General features: G+C 37.3%; 1 protein-coding gene across 3 annotated transcripts in view; it reads right to left on the minus strand.

Annotated features, from left to right (window-relative positions):
* The window catches only part of STAU2 (staufen double-stranded RNA binding protein 2), a 143,793-nt gene that overhangs the window by 104,794 nt on the left and 18,875 nt on the right, over positions 1–20,124 (minus strand). For all 3 annotated transcript variants that reach the window (XM_061342983.1, XM_061342981.1, XM_061342984.1), the window contains exons 5-7: positions 11,246–11,405; positions 6,185–6,292; positions 92–304 (exon numbers count right to left, since the gene is read on the minus strand). In XM_061342983.1, coding sequence (XP_061198967.1) covers positions 92–304; positions 6,185–6,292; positions 11,246–11,405 — 481 coding nt within the window. The remainder of the gene's footprint in view (positions 1–91; positions 305–6,184; positions 6,293–11,245; positions 11,406–20,124) is intronic.

Below are 20,124 nucleotides of genomic sequence, written 5' to 3' on the forward strand. Positions count from 1 at the left end.
AAACGAGAAACAAACCCTTATTGATTTTAAATCTGAGTAACTGTTACCGTCTGAGCAAACATTCTTAATTCTGTCAAAGATGGACACATACCTTCAATATTGTTTTTGGACGCTTTTTAAAGTAAAGTTTTGGCTTTTCAATCACAGGAAGCGGAGGAAGTTTCTTAAGTTCTTGTAGGACAGCTATTGCAGCACGTTTCTTTGAGAGTTTCTTACTGTTGCCTTCTCCTTCTGCAGTGAATTCTCCTACTGTAACTCGTGTAACAAAACTCTTCATATGAGGAGGTCCACTTTCTTTAATCACCTTTAAGTGAAAGTAACATTGACTCAAATCACTCTACAAGAGTATAACTTGGTGTTTGTATCTCCACAATGTACTTACTACTAATGCAGTTTTCCTACTAATTGAAGGCATTAGATGAATTTCTGTAAAATGTGGACAAATATTAATTACAGTATCACACTTGAGGACAGAAAATTAATGCTAATTAGATAAAGCAAATCTAACGATCATGTTCAATGTTTCCCAGAAAGTACAGCACACTTATGTTTTCAACAAGATTTATACAATAACACAATACACAACAGTAAGGCATATTTAGACCAAGGCTGCTGTTTTTTACCTTGCAATGTGTTTCGTATACTAAAGAAATTCAATTCATGAAGATCCACTGCACTTTGGCTATTTCTTTACATAAAACATGTTCAATACCAGATTTATATGGTATCTTGTATGGTAATCACTTCAACCCATTCATCATTTTTTTCTATTATCATTGAAACTTAGGATGCTCATGCACAGTCCGAAACTTCAGTATGAAAGGTGTGTATTTTTATGCTGTCCTGGCTGCCAGAGAACACAACTCAGAGCAATATCCTATACATTTGAAAGCCTGCCACATTCTCACCTCCATGACTCTCAGCTGTCCCTCCCAACAGTACCAAAAGGAAACATCAAAAGAGCCACCAAAACTCACACAAAAGCCATCAGTCCTGGAAAGACTCATTTACTCATTCCCTTCCAAACACCTCAGAATGACACTGAATAAAAACATTTGACGTAATTCTCCAACATTAAAAGTTACAATAATCTGGAAAAAAAAAAAAGTTCTGAATGTACCTTCCTTTAGCTCTTTTTCTGTTTTCATTTTTACATACACACACAATCTCCTTTTAGAAGGCTGTACTGTTAGGATGCATTCACCAACAAATCACAGCACTGCAAGTGGTAAGGTAGCCATCTCTTAATGTATGCACCCTATACTGGTCTGGACAATGTCTATCAGGAATTAGAGACCTCACTTGGGAAAAGGTTCAGTTATTTTGTTTGATAGGCGGAAGCTGCTACCTAATTTAATCTTTGTTACATGTAATGTGCATAAGGAGACATTAGAGCATCTGACAGGCGTCTCTTTGTATCATCTTCAAAATCAATACAAATACATATGTTTCCAGTAGGCAGAATTACATCAAACTATTTGTTGAAGTGTAATGCTTGAGTGCAAGGGAATTGAGGTAAACGTGCTACGGCCTTCTTGGTGTAATAACTACATTTTTAACAGGCTGAAACCTTCAACCTTAATATTATTACAACATGTTTTGTATTAAAGTTCTTTTTATCAAGGTCATGTCCCTTGCATTATTTAGTTTTGCTATTACACTGTAATGAGGTCTCCTTAGGCTTGTATTTCTTTTTTAAGCTCTCTTTTGTGGCAACTTCACCCAGCATATACAATTACCACAGCATTTATCACTAAAAAGACACAAAATGAAAATTAACAGACAACTTTTGTCTGCATTTTCCCAGAATAAGACAACATCTGTGCCAGCATGGGATTTTGCTGTTGCAGTCCAGCAGTGTTCCCACACTTAAGATTTCAGGTAATAATTTCAGAAATGTTTTCAAGGTTGCCTCACTTGAAAGGTGCCCACTAATGTTCACCATGTGAGAAGGTAGCAGTGCTTTTGAGATCCAAGCTGAGCCTCAGGAAGCTGCGCTGCCTGCATCAGAGCTGGGACAAGCCCAGCACCAGGATTTCCTGCTCTCAGGAACAGTTGGGCTTCATATCAGTGCTGAACATCCTCATCACACTGCAGTGTTTCCCTCTCTGTTTTAAAGGCATATCTAAATCCATCCCTGGACATTGCCCTCCAGATATTACAACATGTTGGCTAGAAAACATGGCTAAATTAACCTTACTAAGGTCCTTAATCTTTTTGTGGTCTTACTAATACCGTTATATATGTGTTTCTACTTACATGCAATGTAACGTATTAATAAAACATATAAGAATGTCTACAATGATCAGATTAAAAAGGACAAAATAATGTGTTTAAAAAATACAATTGCTGAGTTCCTAAAATATAACTTTCATATAAATTTTCTCATATTTGTATAAACGCACACAAGTATATATGTATATGAAGAGGAATGTTAATACAAAACCTGATCATATTTTCATATACGTGAAAATGTATTTCTCAATATAAAACTAATGTATTCCGGTGTGTTTTTCATCTTTTAAACTTTTTAGTATGTGACACAAGGTAAATAATTGCCTGGAAAACATTCAAAACTGTTTCTTTGTTAGTGTGTAAATGAAAAAATGTCTGTGTTGTCAGCAGAATGAACCCCATAGGATTTAGATGGGATCTGGATCAAGCGAACCATCCAAATTTGGTAATTTAGCAAAAATAATATTTACCTAACAGCATTTTTGGTTAGCCCCAGGTTTTAGATCTTTTTACTCCACATGATTTCAAACAGTTGTTCTGTAAGCCCTGGGACAGAAAACACTGAAAAGAAACTCAGCCTTTGCTGTCCAAGAACACTATATGCATTAGTACATTAAACTATTTCCTCAGTTGAAAGATACGACCCGTGGACCAAATCATGGCTAATTTAAAGCTGAGAATTTGATTAAAGGTGACAGTTCAATACACTTTTCTTTTTGTATTCCACAGATTTAAAGAATAACTCTAGCAAGAGAAAACACATGGGGCCAAAACACATCTAAGGTCAAGTTACATCAAAAGTGAATTTGGCTCAATTTAATGAATCATGCTGACAAATGAAAAACAGCAGTACAACTACAACGAAAGAGCAATGCTGGTTCCACTATTAATGAAACTCCAGGTAGGAAATTCAAAAGATTATGACAAGATTAAATGGACATAAAAAAGAACCAATAATGGAGTAGTCAAAAAGCAGGTCAACAAAAACATGTCACCTATATCCAGTGATTATTAAGAAGTTTCAAAATACCAATATATTAATATATTTCCATATGCTGTGCAGGCATACCAGATTTCCCCACTTAAAAAAGAAAAAATAAACCTGCATGTTTTATTAAAACTAGAGTAAGGAATGGTGACTGACCGTCATGCAAAACCTGAACAAGAGCTATTCAGTATGTTCATCATCCAATCTAAAAACCTTAATCCCCAGGAGAGAAGGAGCTTGATGGGTGTGAGACTGCCTGCTGAGAACTTGCTTAGTCTCCCAGCATCAGCAAATTGGTCAGTTCCTGTTTCAAAATACAGAATCTCTGCCTCACTGTGATAAGACTGGGACACAAGGAACTGCAACTCTTTTTCTCCCAGAACATTGGAAGCGGATGGAGGAGCAGAAAATCTACCTGTTCAGGCACTCCATCCCCTCACTACTGATACTGAGAATAAAAAAAAAAATTAAGAGTAAAATTACTGTATTTGCTATTCTAAAGAAAGAGCACTCTAATCCAAAGTCATTCTCTCTTTGTTTACTGAAAGTAAAATGACAACCTAAACCAATCCAACATGTTCTAATAATTGAAGCCGTTGACTTCAGTGATATCTTTTGAGCTCTCCCAACTCCTTACTCACAAATCAGAAATAAAAACCATGTATGTTGCAAAAGAACTGAAAAAAAAGCAAGGTTTTAGCCTACTGCCAAGGACAGAATAAGAAGCAAAATGACCATTTTTCAGCTATTCTAACAACTCCTACAGAAATCAGTTTTGTACTCCTCAAAAATTGTTCACTGAGAGTCACAGAATCATAGAATGATTTGGGTTAGAAGTGACCTTCAAAGGTCACCTAGTCCAACCCTCCTGCCATGATCAGGGACGTCTTCAATTAGATCAGTTGCTCAGAACCATATCCAGCCTGGTCTTGAATGTCTCCACAAATGCCTTAGAAGAATGATGAAAGGTTAGCTAAGGATGCAGCAGTGATAAGTATGCGGTAAAGCTTGTTCTTTGTCAAAATTGAATGCTTTTATTTTAGTTAATAATTTAATAGATAAAAATCCCTTAAAACTCATCCTAAAGTTCTTAGTCAATTAAAACTAGACATATTACATGAAACAGGGTAGACAGAAGAAACCCACAAGGTTCTGCATGCTCTTGCTATTTTCCACTTCTTGTGCAGTTCTGAGGATATGTTTACATAGAACTTTACATATGTTTATGGTCACTGCTTCGTTGCATAACATTTGCTGAAGCTTTGTCAGATGAAGAAAAGGCAGATCATTTTATAGCTATCACACAAACACACACACACACACACACAAAATGTCAGAGAAATATCAGAGAACGCTTTGATGCTTGCCTGGAATAACACAAGACCATTTGTAAATAAAACCTTATCAGAAACATCAGATCCTGGGGATTACCCACAACTGCTTAGCATTTTTATTGAAATATAAGCCACTACCAAGTTCAACCAAAACTATTAAGAATGTCACCTGTATTAGATATAAGGGCAGGAAATAACACAAAACCTGTCAGAAGAACAAGAAACTGCCTTTTATCAATTTTGGTAACATTTTTTTGGCAAGTGACACATCAGACTTTTATACCAAGTTATCTCTGCTTTCATTGTCTATTTGCCAAATGCTCTCCCTCAAATAAGCTGGAAAAAAAAGGAATAAAATTAAGACAACATCCGAAGCACTATCCCTCTCTACTTTCTAATCTCCAAGGTATTCTCTGACCCATGCTCATATACCTCCTTGCAATTTAGTGTAATTATTTGTATGGAACTATTCAAAATACTTTCTAAATGCTCAAGAAAGAAAATGATGTGTGAAAACCGAAACAGTACTTATGAGCTTCCTTTTTGAAACACAGGCATGTGTTTCCATTATGCCTGATCTTATAGAAGCGTTATGTTCTTTATGTGTAGTTGCAAATTGAGATCAACACCCCCAGACACCCCAGTTTTATCCTCCAGATTTTACATTCTCTTAACTTTCTAATTACTCTATATCACATAGACCATACATATGAAGCATATAGCATTTGTTATACTAAGGAATTCCTTAGTCAAAACCAATGTTCCTTGTCTCTCTTACCTTCCGAGGGATTTCTCAGATCTCTAAGGTCTAAATATCTCATTTGACATTAGCCAATACTCAGTTTAAATGTAAAACAAACCCCAGAAATACAAAACCTTAAAGTGCCACTTACATCTGCATTTTCTGCATTACAGAGAAAAACAAAAAGGGGAAAAAAACCGAGCTTGAAGTGTGGTGGCTCCTACAACAACAACGTTGGATTTTTACAACCAGTTTGTGTAAGAACTCTCTCAACAGAAAAAATCTTCCCGCTGCCATTCTCCCGTAGTTAGTTCATTGATAGAATTGGAGCTATTCCAAATATACTTTATTACTTAAGGTAAACAAAGGCGTCAGAAGCAGGTTCTTGGATAAAATCATGTTAAATGAGAAAAAAAATAATCATGAAGTCATAAGAAATAGATAAGGAGTCAAACAGACAAAAAGATACTCATGGCTTTCTGAAACCAGTACATCGGATGAAAAATGTCTCAGTGGGAACTTTCAAAGCGTATGAATGCCAACAGTTAAAACTAAGATTTTGGCTGACTGTTTTGAAGATTATTTCCAATCAGACTGAGTGTGGCTACTGATGTGGCTACTGATTCTAATCCCACAGCAGATCCTTGAACTGTCTTTCTGCCATGCACCCATTTGCAATCAAATATCAGGTCTCTCATATCCTGAGAGAACATCTAATTTAATAGTAAAAACTCAGTGTCTTAGACTTTGATACACTAACATCTTTTTTATTTATAGTTTGCATTAATTCAAATGTAATATTCATAATGTATTGTTAACTGCGTTGAGTTGTAGAGGCACTTTTTTAATTCTTTCTCAGCAAACACACAAGTAAGTAACACATACCTCAAAACTGACGGGTATATTGCGCTTCAAAGCAATTTCAAACACTACACTGATTTCAGACTTGTTTGCATCTTTATCTTCTTCAGATTCTTTTCCTGTTTCTCCATTCTGCAAATGAAGAATACATTATCATACTACAATTCTTAGAAGATGGAAAAATACAGTATGCTTCTTTCCTGATTTCTCAGACTTTTGAGACCTCCTGTCATGCTGTATATCAGCCTTTTGTACATCCATCTCAGCACCCCATTATCAGACACTCACTAACTGTGAAGCCATATATAATGCACTTATGCTTCATAATAAACACATACACATTAACTGATAAATTAATGATAGGTGGCAAAATACCTTCTATGGGTTTTAGTGTTATTAATGACATGGATAATAACCATGTGACACACACTTCTTCTGTCAAACATGAGGATCAAACAGACTCTCTGTGGATAACCCTTTCAAGCAAGGAAGAAGTACAGAGGACTGTATTCCTCCAGAAGAAATTCAGTGAATCACCCTCGTGCTTTGACTAGGTCACCAGGTTACAGGTGTCCTCAGCAGGTCCAGCTGGTTAATGGCCCCTCTATCAACTTCCCTGTGGGAGTTACGACCAGTGTGAAAAGGTAGTGACAGAGAACAGCTTGCTCAACACAGAACATTATTTATTTATCCATAGGAACATAACAAACAGAGAGGCTAAGGAATAAAACAACAAAAGGCACACGCAAACATTACCCTGCCTATAATTCAGCTTTACACTTTAGGTAAGTCTTATTTTTCTCAGAGAAACACTAGCATGGGCATCAGTGAAAGAATTACTGCCTTCTACAACCACTGCCTTTAGGTGTTTGCTCCCCAGGCCACATCTTCCTTAGCTCTCAAAGGTTTCACTTTCAGCTACTTTGAGACTGCAAAGCTCTGAATGTCTCAAACTGAGATCTTTCAACACCCATGTAACCTTGGCCAGGTTCCTAATTTTTTATTAGTGGAGGTAAACATCAAAGAAACTTGCCCTAAATTAGGTGGATTCCTGCAGAGTTCCCATCTTACATAACAAAGTCTGATCTAAATCTTCAGCCGCCAACATAGCTGCACAATGCAGATACCAAAGTTATAAAATAACATTTAAAAGCATTGGGTTCTTCACATTAACAATGGAATTTATCAACCTTTCATCTACCATTAATTAACTCTTTATATATTAATCTGTAAAATAATGCAGATCCAAAAATCCAGCAGTCAGCTACAGCATGCAGACTGGGAGAACTTTTTCTCTCACTAAATGACTGCAAAATCCTGAGTCTGAAAGAGCAATTTCAACCCATAACATTAATCTGGAGCTATATACAAAACTAAAACCCCAGGACACACCTCCTGAAAAAATAGGGTACAGAGCAAAGCAATAACAAGGGTAGTTAGAATTAAATTATGTAGGACCTCTACTCATTTCATATAATGAAAAGCAAAGTACCACTTAAATCAAGAATGCAGGTCATTATCGACAGGACAGGCAAAGCATTGATTAGGTTCACTGAAGAAAGATGATCTAAACAGAGTTAAAGGGACAATACTTAAAAGTAAAAATATTTGGGGGGGGATATAAAGAGTATCAAATGTAAAGAGTGGGCTACTATTAGTCTGGAAGAACCTAAGTGAGAATCTTACCCAGTATAAGCTTGTATTTTATAATGGACACTGATAAACTGAAAATCTGATAAAAAAAGCTACAAGGATGAACTACTGCTAAAAAAACCCAACTTTACCCTGAGACAGTGTGGAAACAATCTCTTCTGTAAAAAAGCTTCAAAATTGCTCAAGCAAAATTTGTAAATGTATATGGGGGAGAGATTTTTGATGTCTGCTTGTTACATTTAGCAAAGACAAGAAAATACCAAATAGATAGAAAATGAGGCTAAGTGAATTTAGAAGAAATACTTTGCAAATTATCTTTGAAATGGGGAATACTCAATCACTGGTGTAATTTACATAAAATAGTACAAATCCCACTGGACTGTCACCAAGACTGTAACTCAAGAATGTTTAGGCTTTCTAGCTATATTCATGCTTAACCGGATATGTAGAGTCTAATGTAGAAGTTACAGTTTAAAATTTCATGATTAATACAAACACATCAGTCCATAAAACCCCATACTGTCCCTTCTGCCCTTAAATTTATACCATCTTTGAATATTTTTCCACCAAACTCAGTGAGAGAGTTTAAACATGGGTGAAGAATAGGCAGAACCATAGATTTTAAGTTTTAGACGTTAGTACTGAGCAATAATCTTTCAAGCCACAGTCATGTGACTTCCCCAAGGAAGACAAAATACGTTCAGGAGCGTCTCAAGCATTCTGGATTTAAATTTGATCCTCATTCCACAACTGACATTTTAATTGTAAGGCCTTTCTTAGCCTTACATCTACAAAACAATAGAGGTGCTTTGGCAGACACACAATACCTCTTTTATGAAAGCAGGTTCATATTCACCTGTAATCCTGCCCTGTTTGCTGATTGCTTCTTGCTTCTGCTCACCTTATGCTCTTCTGCATGTTTGCGCAATGAAGTATTCAGATGGCAAGACTCCTCTTTAGTGGTTTAATATGGATAAAAGATTTTAGCCTTAACTAAGTTTTTTTATTTTAAAAAGGAGGGAAAATGGCATATCAAAATCAAAGAATACATAGAAGGCTGTATCTTAAACAAACATAGTTATGAAGGCTAAAAGGTAAACTCATATATTTACTGTGTTATATTCCGTGGATCCCATTCCAGTGAAATTTACTGACTTACTAATGGGATGCAGGTCTAGATTGTACCAGGTCTGTTCTTGATGTACTCTCTGCTGTCCCTGGAAGCACAGTGGCAGTGACTGAAGAAGAAATAAACTAAATCTAATCACGTAATTGAGGCCAGCCAGACTCTAATGTGCACTGGCCCTTATCTGTACATGCTGTTTGAGGAACGGTGAATCAATAATCTCCCATGGCTGACCAAGCAGGTCAATTCTGCTTAAGGAAGCAGGGTGTTACTGAGCTTGCTCATGTCCCATGGCAAAGGCCTATCCCACCACCATGTAGCAGCCCTGAGCAAACTTCACATGACCAGAAGCAGGGAGGAGGCTGAACCTTGGCACCATGAAACACTTAAGCTCTACTTTAACCAATCTCCAGTTCTCTGAAGAGCTATGCTCAACTCCACATGTTGCAGCAATTTGTACTCCACCATGACCTAGGCATAGAGATGCCTCCAGCCTTCTCCAGTCACCTACACCTCTAACCCATGAAGTAACAGTGCAGTTTTTTCGTTATTAGCTCCCTCTACTCTCAGCATAACCAAGCCACTGAGGAGTTGACAGTCTCCTACTTACACACAGCTGCTACTGAGATCCTACCGTATCCCAAGTGATCTTCAACTGCTGTACCAGAAACTCACAGTGCTCCCACAGGTTTTACAAGTACAACGTGAATGTCTCAGCTAATCTACAGTATTGTCTCCTGACAACTCTACCTTATTTTTCTCATAGCTAACTGTGGATTTGAATCAGTTTACATACACAAGTTATGGTGCTGAAGAGAAGAATGAAGTTACTTCATGAGCTCACAAGACAGGCAACACTACAGCAGGCTATAAGAGTTTAGGAGACTCAATTTTCCATGACTACATTTTCTAAAAGCTTGCACTTCTTAACAGACACTGATGTAAATAGACACTAAACAGAACCAATTAGGCAAGAATGTTAATTAGAGATTTGATTACCTTTTCTAGGTAAATTGCATAAGTACATGGGCTGTGAAAATCGAGTATATAAAGGAGGTCCTTATTGATGTTACATATTTACTTCTGTCTACTACTTAACATCCTAAGCACTCAGTGGTTTCATTTACATTCTGATTAATGGATATCTTGAACTCAAAGATTATTTTGATAAAATATATTATTAATCATACAATTTTTTAAAACTAAGCATATGCTGAGCTAAAAATTTGTTTCAATAACATGAAATTCCCAGCCAGGCTTGTGCTATGGCTTCATTATCAACCAATACGTTTGACTAGAAACCAAAAGAGAAATGAAGGGAATTAACAGTGAGAAAGGAAACAGGGATTCCTCCTAAGACTTTACATATTCTTTTTTAATAGTTTTCCTGTTTTAAAATAAAATCAATATTAATTCTAGTAAATGATTTTGAAGAGAATTTCCTGATCCTAAAAAATAATGCAGCAAAACAAAGGAGTGAGGCAGAAACAACGAGGATTTTTTTCATTATAGAAAATTATTTCCATTCTTATAACACAGCTCAAAACTCTACACTCTCACTACTCACACAAGACACTGAAGGCACCATTAGTAATGTTTTGTGTGGTGCACAGGAGTTCAACAGGCGTCATCAGAAAAAGTGTACAAAATAAGAAGATTGTCTCCTTATGCATTCATTTTGACTGAGAAATTTTATTATATTTGTCCTTTCAATTTGCAAAGATTATTTTGATAATAATTTTGTGATACATATTTTTTAAAGTATGATGCAACATTTTCATTAAGTGGCAATATACACCCCTTAAAACACAGCAGTGAGAAAGCCAGCTATTTAGAAAGGTACTAAATGGCTAAAGCCTAAAACTATCAGACGGATGACCAGTAGCTGCCAGTAAGCTCCGTCAAGTTCTTTGGTACATTGGTTACAAGTAATTTCAACTGTAAAGATCATATTCACAGCACAACATGTATTTAAGATTACTAATTAATTCTCCATGAAGCCATTGATTAAATGGACATTTTCGTCACTTCTGGTATGATCTCAAAAATTTTATTTCAGTTTTATTTTATTCTTTACTTAACCACTGCTGACAATCCCAGCTTTAAAATCCCTACTTATGTTTGTTATTTAAGTCTAGCTCCATTTTAGATGTGCTGTTATGAAGAAAAAAACAGTAACAATTTGTCAGTATCATTTTTCTCATTACATAGGCTAGTAAGAAAAAAAAAATCAAAAATTAAACATTGAGAAAATGGCAATTAAATTGTTTGACTTGGTGTCTTAATGTGAAGATTCTGACACAAACCTGAGGTAATTTTTCTGGAATAGGCTCATTCTGGAGAGCTTGAAGGGCCTTCATTGCAGCATTATGCCTAGCAGCTTGACGAGTCTTTCCTTCACCAAAAAACTCACTGTTGCCAACAGTTAACTGGACATAGAAAATTTTAGGCACTGGGCAGTGATACCTAGAAAGAAGTCATTAAAAGAAAACAATACAAGTTATGAATTTTAACCATCAACCTTGTGTAACGTAGAGCAGTGGTTAGGAATAAAATGTTATCTTTTCTCACAGAGTAAGACCTAACACTCAAATATATGGACTGTTCCTCAGCAGGGCTATCAGTAACTCTGACAACATCTCCTACATGATAACCAGCTCTTCACCCACATTTGCAGGGCTCTGCAATGAGCTCTACTATACTTCAGCCGAGCTGCCCAGCTCTGCTCTCTTCTTGGTTTGAGTCTTGAGAAGATTAAACCTTAGGAGAACTGAAAGTTCCAGTGTAAGCCACGCCTGGGAGACAATTCCTGTCCCACAGGAAAGGCACGGAGAAAGAAGCACTGCAAGGTCTCTCATTTGAAACCTGTTGGCATATCTCACCTCACCCACATTGTTTTTCTTTTTTCTTTTTTTTTTTTTTTCAGTCCTATAGAAAGATTTCCAAATATAATGGCAAGGTTTGATTTTCTGAGTACGTCTGAAAGGCACCGAAAGATAAAGCAAAAAACCCCATTTTTCTATGAACCAGCACAGACAGTATTTCTTGAAGGAAACAGTATCATCAACAGTATCATTGTATCATCAGTTCCACATCTCTATTTTCAATAATAATAATAGCTAACCCAACCCATACTCACTGCCCTGAAACCTGTCTCTCACTAGCAGCAAATGAAGAAGGCGATGTAATGCCATTCTTGGGTTTGGAAGGTCCTGTCACAGCACTCTGACAACTACAAACATAAAAACTTGTCTACATAAGCAATAGCTACAGAAAAGAAGTATTCCACCACCAGCCCCAGACTCATTAAAAGCAATTCAGAACAATTAGTTCTAATCACTGTTAAAATTATAATCTTTTAAGAGAACATTTCCAAAAAAGTTCTCTAATTATATTCTACATAGATGAGGGAATCTTCTTCATCCTTTTTGCTCTGTAGTCTAGTCTGCCTGTGCTCCTTCCTCAAACAAAGGCTTTTCTTACACACTGGAGATTTAGTCCTTGGAAAAATATATGCCTATCAGAAATGGTATTTCATTTCTGACAAATAACTTATATATATTTTATGGCATTGTAAAAAAGCCCAGGATTCCAGAAGCATGAGCAAAAGCTAGGTCCATCACAACAAAACTAGAATCATTTGAAGACAGAACAAAGTATTACATTTTTCTCCTTCCTCTTAAAGGATCCTTATTAAAGCTTCCTCCCTCTATTTTCATCTGTTGACACAGACGGTGATTTTTTCATATGAAAACTTTCTGACTTTTCATTAATAATCGTAACTGATTTACTTCAATTACCAGACAAAAAGGTATTAGCAGCACACTCCAAACCCAGATAAGCACTCCAGTCTCAGTGTCCCTGAACTTTGTCCCTAATTCTAAAAATACAATTATTTGGAAAGGGCAAAAGCATAATACTAGCTCCAAGAAGCCTCTGGCTATAGGGCCTTGGAGGGGTGAGCTAAGTTGCCTTTACGACAGGCTGAAAGTGGGTATTTGCTTTCCTGTTTACAGTTTTAACACAGTTACATGGAATTATTAAGACCTGGAAATGCATTTGCTTATGTCACATTTTCATAGAATTATGGAATAACTCAGGTTGGAAAGGCTCGTGGAGGTTCTCTGGTCCAACACAGCACTCAAAGCAGGGTCAGCCTCTGAGGTTACATTTGTCTTGCCCTTCATGAAAACAGATGTGAAATTTGCTTTCTTCCAGTCCTCAGAAACCTCCCTAATGACAGCAGTCTTTCAAAGATAATCAGAAGTGGCATCACTATGACATCATTCAGCTCCCTCAGTACTCATGGATACATCCCATCAGGCCTCATGGACCTGTTCAATTTGTTGAAATGTTCCCCAACCCAATCCTCCTCCATCAAGAGCAAGTCCTACCTGCTCCAGACTTTCCCATGATCTCAGGGACATGGGACTCCTGAAGGCCAGTCTTATCAGTAAAGACTAAGATGAAGGCACTTCGAGTACCACTAACTTTTCCATGATCAGGTTCCCTATCCCACTTAACAGTGGTCCCTAGTCTTCCTTCTGCTGCTGTAGAAGACCATCGTGTTGCCCTTAATATCCCTTTTGAGGCTCAACTTCTGATGGACTTCAGTTTTCCTAATCCCATTACTGCACACTTGTACAGTGTCTCTACATTCACTGTCAGTCACCTCACCTGGGTCACAAACGTTGTTTGAGTTTAGACAGAAATTCCTTGTTCATCCATGCAAGCTTCCTGCTGCCTTTACTTGACTACCTGCATGCTGGGATGGACACTTAAACCACTCTTGACCTTGGAGGAGGTAAACCTTGACAAGTTTCCCTGGACTCCTCTCTTCAGGAGCATATCCCCTGAGATTCGTCCAAGCAGGTCTCTGAAGAGACCTAAGTCTACTATCCTGAGGTTCAGTTTGTGATCTGTGATGTTTGCCTTGTTCTCTCTTCTCAATATTCTGCCACTATCTCATGGTCACTGCACTCACTCCAGCCTTCATGTCTCTGACCAGTTCTTTGAAAGTGTGAGCTCCAGCAGCAGTGCCCATGCTGATTCCTCAACCACCTATCTCAGAATGTCGTCATTGGTGCACTACAGAAACCTCCTGGATTGCTCATGCCCTGCTGTGAGGCTGTTTCCTCCTGTCATATCACTTGTTATTTGGGAGAACAGCTCCTCACTCCATCCTCCTTCCAGGTAGCTGTAAAGACCAATAAGGTCCCCCCTGAGCCTTCTCTTCTCCAGATAAACAACCCCAGATCTCTCAGCCGTTCCCTGTAAGACTTATTCTCCAGACCTTTCACCAGCTTCTTTGTTCTTCTCTAGACCTGCTCCAGCACCTCAATGTCTCTCTTGCAGTGAGGGGCCCAGAACTGAACACAGTATTCGAGGTGCAGCCTCACAAATGCCGAATACAGGGGGATGATCACCTCCTTGATCCTGCTGGTTATGCTATTTCTGACATAGGCCAAGATGCCATTGGCCTTCTTGTTCACCTGGCCACAAGCTGGCTCATGTTCAGCAGCCATCAGTCAGCACCCTGAAAGGGAGATTGACCCTCTCTGAAACAAAAGCTCAGCACAACTTTTGATCAGGACTAGCTGACAGAGCTGGTTGGCTGCTGCTGCAGCTTTCTAGAAGCCACAGCCTCCTGCAGTTATCCTTTCCCTGCACCAACAGGCACCTTCAAGTTCCTCAAAGAGTTCCCAGGAACCCTCCCACTATCCCAAGAGTTCTCAGATCTACAGCTACAGCTTGAAACTGCTGTTAGCTGCACCTTAGCACAGGATAAGCTCTGTCACACAAAAGCAGTAGGCACCTTGATAGCACATCACACCTCATTACTTCACAATCCTCTTTAAATAAAAAGTAGTACTGCTTTTAGCAACTACCTAGGCTTAGGGAAAATACAATATCCATCAGAAGTTCTTGTTTCTTATTGCGTTATTAGACCTACCTTTCTCTCCATTACAGGCAAAGGAGGAAAGCACATGAACCTTAATTCACTTCATAAACTCAGATCCTACAACAGGCCCTCACTTTTTGCCTCCCCCCTCTCCACCTTTTGTTTTAAAGAGTGTTTAGGGAGCTATTTATGTGATAATATGGAAAAATGATATTCAGCCTGTGGCTCTTGAGCCTCATGCAGCTCTTTGGCCCTGGCAGAATGATTAGGCTTTTACATGGTTTTGATTAAACTTTTCTTGCTCTGCTTGGCCTCAAGCAGATTTAGAAGAGCACTGATGATACAAACATTGCCAGGAAAGTGCAAAGGAGCACCTGAAATGCTCAGAAAATTAACTAAATCTGTGAGGATACTGGCTTTTCTACAACATGGAGCATGTCAAATAGAACATCCTCCTCGTCTCAAGGATGAAACCAGTCAGTATTAACAAAATCCTTAAAAGTGATAATAATATTACAGTCTGAAAGTACAGTGTGATGATTAAACTGAGTTTTAATACAGAATGATTCTGCATCCTTAAGACGGACGCTCATGTAAGGAACAACTCCATGCAAATTTAAGATTATCTATCTGCCACTGATCATTAACAAACCTTCCCAATTTACTAAAAAGGACTGAAAACATTAACAATCTTGGAAAGGTTTATACAGAATTTGCTGTTATGCAATAACATATTAGCACATTTTCCATCACAAGAACTCCTACACATCAGTCCTATGCTCCTTTACCCCTCTGACACTGTTCAGCCACAGAACTGAAACAGTCAGAATTTCCAACAGCAACACTTCGCAGACTCTTTAGGTTTCTGAAAGTTTTTAACCTACCTACATTTAAAGAATACACATCTCTCTGCATTCTACATGGCAGCTACACAGGCTAAGACTTTCCTTTGGATAAAATTCCTATGTAAAAAGTATTCTCAGGTGATACTGGCACACACTTTGGACAGACACAACCAAATGACAGACTACAAGACCAGAAGACAATGAAAGGACGTATGAAACAGTAGATTAAATTGGAATGAAAAAAAAAATGGTAAAGGATAATACTGTAACAACCAGTTACATATAACCTATTAAAACAAGATAATTTCTATCTGGCTCTTCTGGACATTTGAGATTCTTAAGAAGACCCCTCAGAAAAGAGGTCTGGAAAACAGGTCCTCTTCATTCCCTCTGAGTTTCATAGCATCAGAAATCAACTTTTTAGCTAATGTTGTTGGTATCACTTTAGAATAGTCAACCTGAAAAAGGATATTTGCTCTATGACTGTGACCTGGAATGCCAAGTTTCAGCAATGAGCAAATATTTACAACTAGTTATAAACCACTAAAAATAGGGGTGCATAACAGAAATGCTGACAGACCTTAACTAAGTTGGTGTGAGTGGGCGCCACTATAATTAAATAAATCACTAAAGTCTGTTGACAATTAGAAACCTCATTTTGGTTTGCCACAGAGACAAACAAAAATTCTGTTCATTATAACTTTACTGGAATATGATGTCATAACATGTAAGCATACTGAAACAATCTGCTGCTTTTCTAGCCAAAATATTAATTGCATACTAAGGAGCCCTTGGGGCCTCTTCCTTTTTGGCCATCAAATCCACACACACAAAGACAAATAAAGTATTAGTACATACGTTGTGTTCATATTGCATTTCCTGCATTTCTCTGGATTCCTCAATGGCAAAAATGTTTTTGATAAATATTGTTACTATATCCTTAGAAGGGGGCAAAAAAAAAAAAAACCACAAGTGCAAGCTGCAGCTCATGGGAACCAGGAGATTTATTTAGATTTAGCCTCCTTTTCACTGTTAAAAACTCCAGCGAGACTTCATCTAAATTCTAATGGCCAATGTATTCTCCACCTATGTAAAAAAATAACCAAATAAACCCAATTACTTCCCCACTACACAAGTGTTATAGGAAGCATTACCCCATTCCCATTTCTTAATGCAAAGTGAAGAGGCATAGGGACCATTCTGGCTAAGGTGAAGGCTGCTAAAACACAACATGGAATGGGAAAGTCATTCTTCAGATGCCAGCTCTGTGCTGAAAGGGTCATTTTCTGTGCTTTTTACCCCTGGCTCCTTTTCCATACCAACTGAATAAAGCTGGCAGCCCTGCTGAGACTGCTTAACCAGGAGAATGCTGTGAGCTTCACAAGTGGAGGCATAAAGAGCCACAGACTGCACAGGGGAGTATGAAATGGCATTTGCTGTGAACAACTTTTTCTCCTTAACATTTGGAATTCCTCTAGGGGAGCAAGTTGCTTAGTGCAGCTGTTCCCTCGCCATGTTCGGTTTTTCTAAGCAGTCCATTAGCCACGTGCATTTCTTACAGATGTGAGTTCTGTTTTGAAGAAGGAAACATCCAGTTCAGCCACTTTTGTCTTCATACAGTCCACCTCCTGGTTCTTTCAGCAGGTCCACAACAACACCTGGGAACAAAGAGGCTCTCTTTTCCAAGTACTCCTTTTGAGAACCACAGTCCATTATCCCTGAATCAGTCTGGCTGTCCTCTTCTAGATTACCCTCACACCCTCCAAAAGCATTCTTAATGTAAAGACAGCAAGACAAGGAACTATGCAGCTTTTTTGCCACAGACATCTGTTATTAGATGGAAAGATAATCTGAAATTTCTGTTCAGCTGATTTATTTAAATAGCCTATGACTGTTTTCACCTTTCTAATATTGACCTCTCCTCAAGGCAAGATTTAAAAAAATGAAAAATCACCTATACTTGTCCCAGATCATCCTTCATTAGAAAGATGGTTTAAAACTACAATCTGACTCTTTAGAAGTTTAAAATTAATTATTTCTGAATTATTCAATATTTTTTCTCTATGTAATATTTGCTATGATCAGTTTATGAAACCAGTTTTGACCTGGTTGTAGAAAACGACTAAGCAATGGAATATTTAATTGACCATGTAAGAACTGTAAAGAATAACCATGTGATGGAAACGTATTGACAGAGAGAGATTCAAAAGCATCTGTATTTTTTTTTAAATAATGAAAAAACATAACAAAGATGCTTCCTATTTTAAGACACATAAACCCCAAGCCCTTTCTATTTCAAATGTAAGAATGCAAGCAAATCCTGCATTAAACACTCAACATCCACGATTTGCAGGCAACTGCATAATGCAGTCTTCTTTATCCATTAAGGTCTATTAGAAAACAGTGCTTCTGCTGGGAATATGATCTAGACACTGAGTTGATACTTTGGAATCTCCTAATACTCAGGTTGGTTATATTTTTGTTTTTGTGTCAATACTATCCTTTAACTTATGTAGCTCACTTACTTTTTATATTTACCTTCTAAGGTGAGCTTTCCCATTCCCTCTCAGCCTTCTTTTTTGCAAGCAAACAAGTCAAGTTAGCTTAGAAGTCTTTTGTACAAAAGGCTACCCACTATCCTGATAATCCTTCATAGCCCTTCCCTATGCTTGCTCCTGTTCTTAAATATGAGAGTCAAGAATGGTAGAAAATATGCTGTCTGAAAGGCTAACAGTGTTCTGTGTATTAGCAATATCTACAGAACTTTACTAAAAGTATCTTACTCAACCCATCTTAAAAATCACATTTGCCTCTCCTCTGGTTCAATCATATCAACTGTTCTTCATTTATCTTGCAAATAATTAATAGTATTAGATAAAAATCCAGTTCTGTGATTTCCAACTGAATTAACTCTCAGGTGACAACTGAGCTACTGCTACTAGTACCTACAGTCTTAATCTTACATTTTATACTGGAAAGTCTAGTCTCACCCCGTTTCTAATGTCAGTCCTCATGATCATCCAACTCTTCCTGGCATATCTTGATCTTCCTGTGTAGCAACTGAGCCTTCAACAGCACATGAACTTTTTCCTACTTTTTGTGCAAACACCTTTAACAAAAAAATTAAAAAGTTTGATTCTAAAACTGAAAGATCTATATTTAATACATCTTCCTTCAAGTTTGACTTTCAATACTGATTATTTGTCTTCTCCTTTTCCACCTTGCATTTCTTATATAAATCCTTCCATTTCGTTCACTTTAATGAAAACAGTATCCTTATCTAATGCTATAAAATGCTGAACCGAATCTCACAAATATAACACTTGCTTTACTCTCTTTACCTAAAAAATAAATTAACATATAACACGCAAAGTTAACACACGAGCCAGACATAATCTACCTTTAGAATACAGTAACTTTGTAGTGAGTTTTATCCTTTTTTACTTGCATGTCTTTATTTATAATTTCTTTTAAACTTATGCTGAGTTGGGAGTATTTCATGAAGTTAATAATGATTCCCCTTTTTTTCTTCTTTTCCTAGGCTAGAGACTATGCAGTTCCTTCAAGCAGTATGACTATCTTAATCAAAAAAACTGACTCATGATTTCAGGATCACAATACTTAAGCATTCCTGAGTAAAAAAACAAAAGGGAGGGGGATTCAGTTTAACATAACATTATCTAATGTGGACTCTTTCCAGGCGAATTTGTGATGACAAGATGATAACATTGCCACATCACTCTATCTCTGAATTCCAAGTTGCTCAGTACAGACATTTGACTGTAATAAGTATTTCAATATTTACTCTCTACACGCACCACTACTTTGTTTACCATTTGCAGCAAATATGTACCTCAACAAGTAAAAACACTTGCTCCTCAAAATTAGGAAAAAAAAAAAAAAGAACAGAAAACTACAGACATTTTAAGGTAAGTATTTTAAGTCATGGATTAATCTAACAAGTAATACAGCAAACATATTGCAGCACTAGCTAGAGAGAGACGTTTCCATGCACAGCAGGTTCAGATCTCTCCTTCCACTTTTTTTGCTCTCTCTCCCTCAGTGTAAAGCCTTAAAGTTTAGAAGTTAACACTTTTCAAAGTGCCAGAAGGGTCTCAAAACCAGCCCAAATACCTTTAAAAAAAAAAAAAACAAACCCAAAGAAGTATTAATGCAAGAGAATATGAGGAAAAGAAGGAAAGGTTAAGAAGAATAAAAGGGAAAACAAAAAAACCCTAGGGAAAAAAAGATCATGAGATGAACTTTCCAAAGTACCCTACACTGCAGACTAAAAGAAAAAACAAATGAAAAACAACAATCAAAATCAAGAAGAGAGCACAGAACGTTATGTGCCTCTGAAGAAGTATTTTTATCTGTCAACTGAATAACTAAGTAACGAAAATGGTCAGCACAACTTCAACTTATTCCTGACTGAAAA

This window comes from Neopsephotus bourkii, unplaced genomic scaffold, assembly GCF_033783945.1.
Source record: "Neopsephotus bourkii isolate Nb327-2 ecotype Australia unplaced genomic scaffold, CSIRO-AGI_Nbou_v1 NB_1820, whole genome shotgun sequence".
NCBI classification, from domain to species: Eukaryota; Metazoa; Chordata; class Aves; order Psittaciformes; family Psittacidae; genus Neopsephotus; species Neopsephotus bourkii.